The sequence below is a fragment of the Dasypus novemcinctus genome, chromosome 11 (assembly GCF_030445035.2).
Source record: "Dasypus novemcinctus isolate mDasNov1 chromosome 11, mDasNov1.1.hap2, whole genome shotgun sequence".
Taxonomy (NCBI): domain Eukaryota; kingdom Metazoa; phylum Chordata; class Mammalia; order Cingulata; family Dasypodidae; genus Dasypus; species Dasypus novemcinctus.
Genome location: NC_080683.1, coordinates 28,531,532 through 28,543,945, shown reverse-complemented (window position 1 = coordinate 28,543,945; position 12,414 = coordinate 28,531,532). Strand labels below are relative to the sequence as shown.

The 12,414-nt window shown below is 33.9% G+C and overlaps 1 protein-coding gene across 1 annotated transcript in view; it reads right to left on the bottom strand.

Annotated features, from left to right (window-relative positions):
- Positions 1-12,414, bottom strand: part of GFRAL (GDNF family receptor alpha like) — a 64,214-nt gene that overhangs the window by 45,768 nt on the left and 6,032 nt on the right. The window contains exon 4 of the mRNA XM_004453641.2: positions 413-469. Within this exon, the coding sequence (XP_004453698.2) occupies positions 413-469 (57 nt within the window). The remainder of the gene's footprint in view (positions 1-412; positions 470-12,414) is intronic.

Sequence of the window (12,414 nt, the reverse complement as noted above, 5' to 3'; positions counted from 1 at the left end):
CCACATGGTTATTCCAGCATATAAGGAGGTTTACATTCTGGTTTGTGTGAATACCTACTCAGCCCTTCACCCCCGCCCCCCCACTCCATAGGTGGCACCAGAAGATTTATTTGGTGTGATCAAAATGCCCATGGAATTCAGCGAAAGATCTAGTCTTTGGTTTTTAATGTAAAGTATTCCTCAGGATACACATAAGTAAAAGATGGTGGGTAAATCAGTTGACTTTGATACATCATTAGAGGAAGGAATATTATGGTTTGTTGCATTTCGTTATATTACAACTTTTTAAACACTACACAATTCATTTTGTATTAGCATAATGTTAAGAAGCTTGGTAAAAATGTTTTAAATTATATTGTCTGGTATTTACAATGCAGATCAAAATTACAATTTATAAGCATTTACCCATTACTATGGTAAGAAAGAGTAGTTAGATTCCATTTGAATTTAGTACCCTCTTTCATATTATCTAGAAAGGAAACAAAGAAACTATTTCATCATTGAAAGATTTTCTAAATTTAGTAGGAGAATGTGGGCTACAGTTAAAAATAAGTAATCAAGAAAAAATACACACTAATTCATATAACATTTAACCCTGATATTCAAAATTAGTGAGGTACAAATAAAGAAAAATAAACCCCTGAAATAGCTCAGTGAGTTAAACAGCTCTGCTATGAAGAACTTGAAGATATAAAAAAATGCTAATGATGAAGCTGTGTTCACTGAAGTAAACAAAGACTTTGGAGAATGATCAGAAAAAAAATAATACACATATACATACACTAAGCCTTCCACTAAGATTTTATTTAAACTTCAGTTTAAAGACATTTTCTACCTCTGATTATCTTAGTCTCCAAGAATTTTTGAGAATTATAATTATAGAATTGGAGAATTTTTTAAATGTAAAAGACCTTGATGGACATCTAATTCTAAATTATTTCATTTAAGAAACATTTGTCGAGTCCATACGATGCACCAGGCACTACAATTAAGGACTACAGTCCTTGTCATCAAGCATGTCATAACCTGGTGGGAAATACTGACATATAAACTTAAAATAAAAAAAAAATATATAATATAATGAGCACTAATGGAAGTATGTGTAAAGTGGCAGAGAAATAGTATGATGATATTTTCATTTTAAAATGAAAGCTCAATTTTTCTATCAACTATAGATTAAGATACTAACTTCCACTCTGGTGTAAAAGTCCCTCATGATTCAATATGTTCTGGACTGAGCTAACTGTCCATAGTCCTGCCTACCCATCTACTGCATATACCTGATGATCCAGTGACAGAAAAATTCTTCCTGCCTCCAGGATTGTCACAGCCTTTCCAGCCTCCGTGCATTGTTCTAACTGTTCTCACTATATGCTCTTCCATTTATTCACTGATCAAGTCTCAACTCAAGAATTATTATCTCCCCTTGAGCCCATCTTCATCCTGACCTTGTCTCTCTGAGGAAAACTTGGAATGTTTCTACCTTTGTGCTACTATTCTTTAGCAAATGATAACCCAAGAAGTACGTCTCAGAGTCACTTAGATTTCATAAAAAGACCTACGGTCTATGCTGTACCTATTATGGATGAATGCACCTTTACATTGGAACCGATTGGTTTGGCTGTGCCACAGACTAAAACATATTCAAGATGTTATAGATATAAGTAAATATCGAATTTACTCGCCCTATGGGTAATTATTACAAACAAAACAAATTCCATCTTGGATGTACATAATTTTTATGTACTATGAGTAATACATTATAGTAAATTCTCTACATATTAAGTGCAAATTTCATGTGATGCATATATCCATGTATTTTTCCCAGATGATATTTTGAACAATAACTGAATGGCTTAAGAGGAGCTAATGGGAATACATATAATATTTGATGGGAATAAATAGAAGCATGCACAAACATCTGGGTTATAAAATCTTATACAAATGCATGAAAAAATACACAAGTATCCTCTAATATGTCTTAGATCAGAGTCAGAATTCCTTCTACCTTCTCTCCTCTGACACGATATTATTGGAAAACTGGAGTTATGTAAAATATGTTCATTTAAAATTGATAGCACGATAAAAGAAAAAGGATCCCCATATTAAACTAATAAACAATCATGCTTTTATACAATGATTAATATAATTAAATTAATTTCTTCATCAGAGGATAAACACCAAATTCAAGGCAGAAGAAGTTACTCAAAGCAGCCTGAAAAGGATCAGCTATGGAAGTAAGAAAGAAAACCATAAGAGTGTGGTATCTTGGAAACCTAGCTTTTCCTAATCTTGTTTCCCTATGACTCTTGTAACTGGATGATGACCATTTCCCATAGCCAACATTATAAAGTATCTTGAAAGGTATCATGAGACATGTGCAGTGGTTGAATAACTTTCACCCTTATTTAAACCTGTGTCCTTCTCAGATGTTTGTGCTACCCAGTTGTGCCTCTGTTTATTCTCTTTCCAGGTACTAGCCCCAGAGTCCTAACCTGATATTTATCAGTGACTTATGTGCTGTCTCTCAATACTCCGCTCCACTTCAAATTCTGCTATTGCGCTGGGTTACTTCTATTTGTTTACATAGATAACATATATAACACTCTTACATCACAATTCCTTAACTATATCTCCATTTCAACTATGCCACAATGAAGATCAAACTCTAGACCTGACAGTAACTGGAATTTCTTGTTTAATTATAAATATTGGTTATCCTATCTTCTCCTTCTGAAAACTTTATATACTTGATTATTTTTAACTGTTTGTATACCTCCAGAACATTCATCTTTACATTTTCTCCTAACCTATGAATTGTCTTTTTCATTCACTGACCCCTTCCAACCTAGTAATAAATCACACATTCTAATAGATGAACCATTTCTTGCTGCTTCTATTCTCCCCTTACTTTTTTTGTCCTTTCCACTGTTTTCCCAGAAAAATCCCACTCATAAAATTTGACTATGTGTCTTTTCTATTCACACATCAACAGTGCTATCTGCTCTCAGAGAAAATCACATAGCCATGCAAACAGGTAACATTTTCAACTCATAATGTCCAGCAAGTTTTCTCCTTATATACACTTTTTCAAACATCACCAGACATGCACTCTCCTAAAGCCTCATATCTCACCATTTCCTCCATCAATGTCATAAAATGATCTTTAATCAGGAACTCTCTTAAGCTGGAAGACAGTGTTGGGAAAATGGCACGTGAATTCCATGAGAGCAGGGACAAAATCTTGTTCCAGTATGTTTCCATTCAGCAAAACTCAATGTTTGATCCCTTCATAATCAATTTTTACTACTCTATCAAAATCATTCCCACCAGAATTCAGACCTTATTTTCCCCATATTAATGAAAAAACTCCTCCCTTGTTTCTTTTTCCTTTAGTGCCATTTTTCCTCCTCTTTACAGCAAAGTTCTTCGAAAGATTTGTGTTTTCTGACTGTAACTACCGTCCGCCTATTCCTTATATACTATGCAACTTCACCCCATCCACAGAGCATTCACAACCTTCATATTGCTAAAGGCAAAGGTTGATCCTTGATCATTAATTTCTCTATCACATCATTTGACCCAGTTGGTCTTTCTCTCTTCTCCTGGACATACTTACTTCAACGGCTTCCTGCTACTTAATTTCCTGGTTTACCACATCTCTCTGGATGATCTTTCTCATTTTTTATTACTGCTTCCTCCTCTTTTCCCAAGCCAGTATTGTTAAAGTATTCTAGAGGTCTGTCCTTGGGCTTTCCATTTACATCAAAATATATCAGAATCTAATATCTTCTTACCTTGGTTCAAGACATCATGCACTTCTTTGGTTATCTCCTTCAGTCCCATGATCTTATTTACCATCTATAAGTAGAAGGCTTCAAAATTTATACCTCCTACACAGATCTCATACTTTTATATAGAACTGCCTACTGATATGTTCACTTGGATATCTAATAAATAAATATCTCAAGTTAACATTTGCAAAACTGACTCCCAACCTCTCCTCTCTCATCCCCTAAAATGTCATCTTCCAGTAGTTCTTCTCACATTAGTTAATGGGCAATAATGGAAACCACACCCTTTCAGTTACTCAGGGCAAAAATCTTGAAGTCAACATTGATTCTCCTTTCTTCTTCTCACATCCTCATATGATCTACTTGCATAAAACTGTACCCCTATTCTGACATGTTCTCACACTGCTATGACCTTGGTCCATCATCCTTTTGCTAACTCATCTTTTTCATTGGGGCTTTCCTTCTCTTTAGTAAGTTTTTTCAACAAAAAATCCAGGTTTATATTATTAAAGATACAACTCTGACCAGTACTCTCCCTGATCAAAATCCTTCAAAGGTTTCCTATCTCACTTAGAGCAAAAGGCAAATATTTTAAAATGACCTGAATGGTCCAATGTAATTTGCCTCTTGGTTTCTGATCTAATCTATATACCTTCCTTGATCAATCAACTTCAGCTACAGGGTCTTTCTTTTTTTTTGTTTCTCAGACCTCTCCTCCTGTTTACTCCGCCTATAATCCTTTCTCAGGTAGCCCCGTGGCTCATTGTCTTGACTCAATCTTTTCAGAAACTTTAATTTCTCCAGGCATCTTTTGGGCTACCCTACTAAAATTACAACCTCGCAACCTTTTTTTTTACTCTTTCCTGTTTTATTTTCCTTCTTAGAACTTATTACTATTTTTAAAATATATACTTTTAAATCATTTATCTTGCTAATTTTCTTTTTCTCCCAGTTCTGGATGTTGTGGTGGACCAAGATCCCCTTTGTGATCTAGGCACCATTTCCCAGGCTGCTATAGAAATATTGGTGGATGATGACTCACTGCTGGTATTTTTCTGAACCTAAATCTCAAGCAACATCACCACATTCAAGGTTACAGACTTTCCTTGGGTACAGCTTATATCCAATGACCTGCCTATATGAGGAATTCAAAGGACTAACTTTCTTGCCTCAATGGGGGGGCATCTCTGAAAGACTATCCCGGGTTTTGAGCTTCCTGTGAAATCAACCCTGGCCTCAGTGGCAATTGTATTACAGTTTAACTTCTCGCATTGACATTCCTGTGTCCCTTGCTTCCTTGTAAGTTCTGTTTCTGAGTGTGCATGTCAATACATTTTCTGTGTGAAATCTCTGTCTCAGTATGTTTCCAGAGAAACTGGTCCAAGACACTCAGTTTAGAAAGCAAGCTTCTAGAGAGCAGAGATTTTGTCTGTTTACTAATTTATCTCTGGGGCTTAGAACATGGCCCAGACATGATAGGCACTCAAAAATATACAGCTGTTTAGAAAATAAATGGGCATCACCTACCCATTTTATTTCTTTGATTTAAAAAATGTTATATACTCTAAAAGATAGTGAGCTCCTTGAATGAAGAACAATGTGCTTATTTTAATCCTATTGCACAGAACCTAGCACATTGCAAATGCCTCGGAAGTATTTTTGAATGACTTAAGTAATGAATAAAATTAATACTGTGCCAAAGCTTAAGGCACTTTCCCTCTTCCTTTACAGTCCCTTTGAGATGCCATCATGATACTGAATTTATTGTTTAGATTTTCTAGGAGAAACAGAGGCAGAACTGACAGAGCTAGAAATGTCAAAGAAATATTCTTTAGTTAACTTATATTTGTGATCATGCTTAATGTTCTTACATGCTGCTATTGAATGCCAACCTGAAACAATGTCCTGATTGGATCCATCATCATAGTCTTCACGGAAGTCTGGAAGTTGATTCATTTGATCATCCTGTATACAACTATCCTCGAACAAACTTTTCCAAATTTGAATACAGTCTACTTTAGAGGGGTCATTGCATTGGCAATTCCACAAATTTGTTTCTTTCAGATTCTCTCTTAATGCTGCACACAGGTAGCCTCCATCCAGGGTCTTACATTGTTCTGCAGTTTTCCCACAGGCTTTCTTAAAATTCTCATACAACAGAGTACAGTGTTCAGATTCCTGGCATACATGTGCTGCCATGACACAGTCATTCATTTTTTCAACCATTAATGGAGTATCATTTGGAAGGAGCCATTGTGTAACATTTGTTTGGGTAGCCAGAACTGGAGTTAGTGTTGCTTTTTCTGTAAATAAAATAGAAGAATAACTATAAAGTAAATTCATTTACTCATAACCTTTAATATGTTTTGTAAAGTTTGTAGGCATATCTTTCATATGGATTCCAATATTTATTCTCCTTCAAAAATCATTAAAAATATTCAAGAATTATGACACATGATCTTGAATTTTTAAAAATTGAGAGATAAAACACTATAGGTTGTTTAGGTAAATAATCAATGCTAAATTTCTTTTAATGATATATTATCCTCAACATTTACTTTTACATTTTCATAACATTTTGTTGGTAACTGCTAGCGATAAATGTTTAACTTAAAATATTTATAATATAATGCAATAGTTCTCTTGTTCAAAATTTTCCTGAATTTCCATCTTCTCCCAGAAACGAATCAATACTGAAGTTTTTTAGAACTTTCATTTTATGATTGCCCCTTAAGGAGCTTTTAAAGATAATTTTTCCCCTAATTTCCCTGTCCCCATGAAATTGTAATGCCACAGATATACTACATATCTTTTTATATATATAACATATATAAGTATATGTTATATGCCTTTTATATGTATAGCATATATATGTATATATACATGTATATATGTATATATGTATATGTTATACATATAAAAGAGAAAGTTTTTATACTACCTCTTTGCCTGCCCAGTACCAACTTCACATCCCATGGATGTTACATTGTCCTCATTGAGAATGCATATACTACCAGGTAGATATAATAAACCCATAATTATATAAAATTTCTTGAATGGAGATAAGAAAAATAACTTCAATATAGGACTCCAAGTAAATTTAACAAAGGTTTTTAGAAGTACATTTGTAAAATGTACTGGTAAAATCTACTTGTAGAATGTTTTCTGTATCTAAAATGTACTTTACGTGAAACTTCACAATAAAGCTTTCCTTGACATAGCATTCCTCCCTTAATCAAAGTCACTTTTTCCTCTGGGGTATCCTTCTCTTCTTCCTCAAAAAAAAAAAAAATAGGTTGCTGCTTTAGTTTGTTTATATTAAATAAGTGCTCATTACACCCTAGTATTTTCAAATGCCATATAGTGTGCAAGTATAACTGATTTCATGATATGAAAACATTTACTTACGAAGTAGCATGAAATCCTAACAAGCGCAGTTTATAGCTTCTGCAGGACATGTGCTTTAAAACCCACACTACCATAGCATTTGCACATTTGTCAAAAAACAAACAGCTCACACTGCAACATTGTAATAATGTAAATCAAATTCCTCTATTGAACATCTCTTATATCCCTTATAGCTGGAATAGGCATATATGTAGCCAGGGAAGCAAAAGGAGGGTGCATGCAAATGAATATTGTCCTTCTATAATTACATATACTATATTGATAATTACATATTTCAAAATAATCTATAAATTTACCTAAATGTCAGCCTATTTTACAATATATACACATAAAATACATATGAAATAAGCTAAACTACATGTTACTATGACTAAATGTCAATTTTACTCTATGTTGTCAGCTAATCAAGAATGAGAAGTCTTATCACTATTTATATCCCCTAAGGTTTATGCAATGCCTTATATATTAGCTGAATAATAAATATTTTCTTAAAGGATACATAATTTAGATACTCAAAAATACACTTAACCTGTGAAAAATATTTAAACTATATTTATTGATCAATTACTATTGATCATTATGTTGGGTGCTTAAGAATTTTTTTTTTCAAAAAGGCTGTACCAAAGCTGATTTGCTCAAGAAGTTTACAATCTAGCAATGGAGAATAGAAAAAAATGTGTGTGTGTGTGTGTGTGTGTGTGTTGAGGAATGTTTTGGGAATGTAAAGGACAGCGAGAGATCATGTCCTGCTGGAGTGATTACTAAAGGGTTCTTGGAAGATGCCCCTGATGAGATACGATGAATGGTAAGATTTAATGATCATTTCCCTTCTCAAGTTAAGCTAATTTATAAGCAATGCTCTTTTCAAAGATAATAACCAGGTCAGATCCATCATGAGGTGAATTTGTGAGATCATTTAGGTTTTCCTCTCTAGGTCTTGTCCTTGTGAAACTCTCACTGTCTACAAGGATTTTAAATGCCAGGATATCAATAGTTCTGCATAGTAGCAGTTAATAAGTGTTGATTGTGAAAAATAGCTTTAATATGTGGACTGATTTCAATTTAAGTGCTCTAAATTTTTATACATATATTGATGGATAATTATATCTTGTCAAAATTGGTATGATAAAAATGGCTGTTGAGATACAAATTGTGTTTTTTGTCAATTGAAATGAAATTCAATAAACATTTTTAATAAGAATTTCAACAAGCTTATATTTCAGTCGACTCCTATCTGAAACTTTAAGGATCTACTAATTAGCAAGTTAATATCAGTGTCAGGCTCTATGCTATTTAAAGTACTTTTCAGTACTTGAAATTGTTGACTCTTTTCTCTTTGTAGTCCTTCTCTCTTTCATTGGGTTCCAAAATTCTACTTTCTGGTGCTTCTTTTCCTGTATTTGAAATCTTATTTTTGGTTTCCTCAAGTAGATAAAAAATATTGTCATGCAAACAACTTTCTTTTTACTTTATATCCTTTCCTGGCTAATCCTTTCAACCATCACAGTTTTACCTGCCTCCTATAAAAGTTTGACCTCCAAAATATATGCCTCTACTTTAGGTTTCTCTCCTCAATGTGGGACCCATATGTCCAAATGCCAACTAGATGATTCAAGTTTCTTCACTTCTTTTTTATGCATCTTACTTTTCATTCATGTGAAATGTAAGAAAACACTAACATTCCTAATCTGGATGTTCCACAGTGCATTTCAAATGCACTGTTTCCAAAACATTACTAATAACTTTTGTCCCCAAATCTGTACTTTCTTCTTTATATCTTGTCCCAGTGTATAGCAGTATACTTGTTCCAAGCCAACAACTTAGGTGTCATGTGTAAACCATTCTATACTTCTCATATCCAACTGGTCACCAAACCTATTAGTTGTAAATCATAAATGTATTTTTAATTGAGGTTTTTACTCTTCAATAGCAATGTGTTAGTTTAATCATGTACGGCTTAGTTTAATCATGTAATCTGATGGAATTTTAAATGACATTCTTGGTCTGTATCTTTCTCCTCCTTCTATTCTATCCTCTATGCTACTAGCAATGATATCTTTTGAAAATCTGATTTAGCATTCTTCACTTTAAAACCCATTACTAACTCCTCATAACAAACGTTTAAGATTTATTCTTAGTAAGGCACACAAGTTCTGCTTTTTTCCCCTTTTTCTAGCCACCTGGTTTCTTTCCAGGATTATCTCCTAATACTCCTCCATATGCATTCTACAATCCAGCCCATCAAAGAATGTGTTGCTTTCCAAATGTGCCTATGTTTATTACTCATCCATATACACTTCATTCTATTTCCTCTGTTTAGAATATATCTTTTGACTTGTCTGTCTAGTGAATCTCAACTGGCCCTATAAAGGACAGTCTCTCATTTATTCTGTGAAGGCTTCAGTTTCATCACTGTTTCCTCTATGATTTCAAGCACTTTTTATGTATGTGTATGTGTTGGTGTGGCTCTTATAGCTTTTTTCTCATTGTACAATTGATATTTGGCAATTGATAATATTTATGTTCATATTTTTAAAGGGATCATGCACAGTTTGTTCTCTAATATATTGGAATTAAGTTAGAAATCAATACCAAAGATATTTGGAAAATCATAAATATTTGGAAATTAGGCAACAACTTTCTAAATAAATCATGGTAAAAGAGAAGTTGCCAGGTAAATAAGGAAATATTTTGAGTTGAAACAGTGAACACACAACATATTAAAATTTGTGGATGCAGCTAAAACAGTATTTGGAGAGAAATTCATATTATTGAATATTTATATGAGAAAAGAATAAAAGCATGGATTCAATGACCTAAGCTTTTATCTTAAGAAAGTAAGAAAGAAGGACCACTTAAAGTCAAATCAAATAGTACACAATTGAAAAGGAAGAGATCAATTTGAGAGAGAGGAGGGAGTGAGAGGGAAAGAGAGAAAAATTGAAAGAAAGAGAGAACACAAATTACTAGTATATGAAAGAGAGGACATTGCTACAATTAAAAGATATTAAAAGGCAATGGAGGAATATTAGGAACAACCTAGAAGAAATGGAAGCTATAAGAAAGAGCAAAATGGAAACACCCAAAATCCAACATAAATTTTTAAAATGGGCAAATCCATTGGAAGACCCAAACTACCAAAGCTCAGTTTAAGAATAGTCCTATAACTATTAAACATAGTCAATTTATATTTTTAAACACTCCTATGAAGAATGACCCAGATGAATTTTGTCAAATATTTAAGGAATAAATAATACTAATTCTATGTATATGGTTCCAGAACATAGAAGGGGAAGAACTACTTTCCTACTCATTTTTAAAGACCAGCATTACAAAATCAAAAGATATTACAAGAAAACAACACATCAATATTCCTCATGAATTTAGACATAAATATACTCAACAAAATATTAATAACTTGATTCCAGCAATATCTTATTTTGTGAATGCTGTTATAACAAAATACCTTAAACTGGTTGGCTTGAACAACAGGAATTTATCATCTCACAGTTTTTGAGGCAGAAGTCCAACATCAAGGAACTGCCAGGCCATGCTTTCTACCTGGAGTCTGTGCCATTCTGATGCTAGCTTCACTCTATCTCAGTCACATAGCAATAAGTGTCTCTAAGGCTTCCACTTTTGGTTTCTCCTAACTCTGTCTGAATTTCCTCTGTTTATAAGTACTTCAACCATATTGGATCGAGATCCCCCCTTTCAATTTTGCCTCATCCAAATAGGATCTTAGAAGGGTCTACTTACAAATGAGTTTAAACCCTCAGGACCAGAGATTGAGGACTTGAAGGTGTCTTTGTGGAAGACATGCTTCAATCCACCGCAAGCAATGTATAAGAATAATACACCATGTTCAAGTGGGGTTTATCCTCAGAATGAAGGGTTGGATCAACATTCAAAAATTTAAAAAAACGCAATTTATCATAACAAAATCTGAAGAAGAAAAAACATATGATCATTTAAATAGAGGTAGAAAAATAATTTTAAAAATTCATCCATATATCCATTCATGGTAAAATCTAAGTAAACCAGAAACAGAAAGTAATTTCCTCAACTTGGTAGACCGTCAAAGAATCTACAACAAACATTCTTCATTGTGTAAAACTGAATGCTTTCTTCCTAAGATGGAGAAAAAGGCAAGAATGTCCACTCTCAACAATAATATTTAACATTATACTGGGCAATATTCAGGTCAGTAGAGAAAGAAAAAGAAATAAAGGCCTACATATTGGAAAGGGAAAAATAAAACTCTCTATTCACAGATGACAATATCATCTTTGTAGAAAATCACCATAGTTTCTACCAAAAATATACTAGAACTGATGAGTGAGTTTAACAAGTCACGATAAAAGGTCAGTATACAAAAATGAGTTGCTTATCATATACTATATACTAACTGTGATTAATTAGAAATTAAAATATAAAATAAATTACCATTTACAAAAGCATCCACAAATGAACATGTTTAAATTTTAAAAAATTTGTGCAAGAACTCTATGGTGCAAATGACAAAGTGCTGATGAAATAAATCTTAAGTCCTAAATATAAGGGGAAATATGCCATGTTCATGAATCTGAAGACTCAACATAGAAAGATGTCAATTCTCCAAAAATTTTTCTTATTGTTTTTTTAAGATTTATTTATTTATTTATTTATCTCCCCTCCTCCCCACCCCAGTTGTCTGTTCTCTGTGTCTATTTGTTGCGTCGTCTTCTTTGTCCGCTTCTGTTGTTGTCAGCGGCACGGGAATCTGTGTTTCTTTTTGTTGTGTCATCTTGTTGTATCAGCTCTGTGTGTGTGTGGCACCATTCCTGGGCAGGCTTCACTTTTTTTCACTCTGGGCGGCTCTCCTTACAGAGCACACTCTTTGCTCATGATGCTCCCCTATGTGGGGGCCACCCCTGCATGGCAGGGCACTCCTTGCACACATCAGCACTGCGCATGGGCCAGCTCCACACAGGTCAAGGAGGCCTGGGGTTTGAACCGTGGACCTCCCATGTGGTAGGCAGATGCCCTAACCACTGGGCCAAGTCCACTGCCCAGAAATTTTTCTGTAGCTTCAGTGTAAGCAGGAATTTTTGGTAGAAGTTGACAAGTTGATTCTAAAATTTATATGGAAAGGCAAAGGAACTGGACCGGGCAGGACAATTTTTAAAAAGAACAAAGTTGGAGGAATAATAGTACTTGATTTGGGTGGGGC